This window comes from Trypanosoma conorhini (assembly GCF_003719485.1).
Source record: "Trypanosoma conorhini strain 025E chromosome Unknown Tco_14.4_contig_00675, whole genome shotgun sequence".
Lineage (NCBI taxonomy): Eukaryota > Euglenozoa > Kinetoplastea > Trypanosomatida > Trypanosomatidae > Trypanosoma > Trypanosoma conorhini.
In genome coordinates, this window is record NW_021704761.1 from 1,670 (window position 1) to 2,747 (window position 1,078).

General features: G+C 59.2%; 1 protein-coding gene across 1 annotated transcript, besides 1 other annotated feature; it reads left to right on the top strand.

Annotated features, from left to right (window-relative positions):
- Window positions 1-174: 174 nt before the first annotated feature.
- Window positions 175-202: a sequence feature (A-rich).
- Window positions 203-593: 391 nt separating this feature from the next.
- Window positions 594-974, top strand: Tco025E_07977 (uncharacterized protein; the record flags this gene model as incomplete). Its single annotated transcript, XM_029374834.1, has 1 exon — window positions 594-974. The coding sequence occupies one exon, from the start codon at window positions 594-596 to the stop codon at window positions 972-974; it is 381 nt and encodes a 126-aa protein (XP_029225063.1).
- Between the last annotated feature and the right edge of the window lie 104 nt (window positions 975-1,078).

The following is a 1,078-nucleotide window of genomic DNA, read 5'->3' on the forward strand; positions in this document are numbered from 1 at the left end:
AGAGCACACGCGCAGGCACAGCAGGGGACGCGGAGCGGAACAGGCAGGGCACAACTCAGGCCAGAGACCGCAGCGCGGCCCACGCAGCGGCAAGCCACGGGAAATATAATGAAGAAAAGATGGAAAACAGAAAAAAAGTGTCCTCGGTTACGCGTAAATCCCATGCGCCCAGCCAAAAAAAGGAAAAAAAAAGGAAAAAAAAGTCGTCCATGGTGATTTTATCGAAGAAAAAAAAAGAAAATTAGAAATCGAGCAGCTGCGGATTGTTGCGTGGCCTTCTGCGGCTTTACAAGTCTGTGCATGCGTGTATAAGTTGCCTGCAGAGGCGCACCGGCTGCCCCGCTGCACGGGCACGCCGCCGCCCACACGCGCCACTCCGACTCCGTGGGGCCCGCCGCCGCACCCGCCCCGTCACCGGTGCGATCCGCGGGAAGCAGCGCGTGCCGAGGCTGCCAGCGCGTGTGGGCGGTCCAAAAAGTAGTCGCAAAAGAGAGGGGAAAGTTCGCCCCGTCAGAGGCAGCAAGAAAACGCTTGTCCGGAGGTAAAACAAAACTTTCTGCGCTGCTCCCGAAAGGGAAGCAGATGGCACACACATGCACAAGCAAAATGAAAAAAAAGAAGAAGAAGTAAATGAAAGAAAAAAAGAAAAAAAGGTCCTGCACGGACAGCAATTACTTAGGAAGGCCCTGCAGTGGGCGCTTGTAAGCCTTCACTCGTGCGGTCAGCAGAGAGCGACAAGCGTCGACAGGCCGAAAAGCACAAGCGGCAGCGCCCGACCCCCGCACACCTGCACAGAGCTGTCCCCGGATAGCGCCCATGATGTCGCAGAGCCCCAGCTCCGGGGCTGTGCGGCGCGGCCAGCCGTACTCGGCGACTCCCCATCCTCCGTCTCAGCCTCATCCACGCCAGCTGCTCCACTCTCTCGCGTCGGCCTAGGCTTCACAATCGCACCGCGCGACTCCATTGTTGCCTGAGTGAGCTCACCGGAAACTTCCGTGGCGAGACCCTCGACTCCGCGCCTTTTCCTCCGAGGGTTTGCCTGCGCCGGCACCGCTGCCGTCAGTGGCGGCACTGGCCC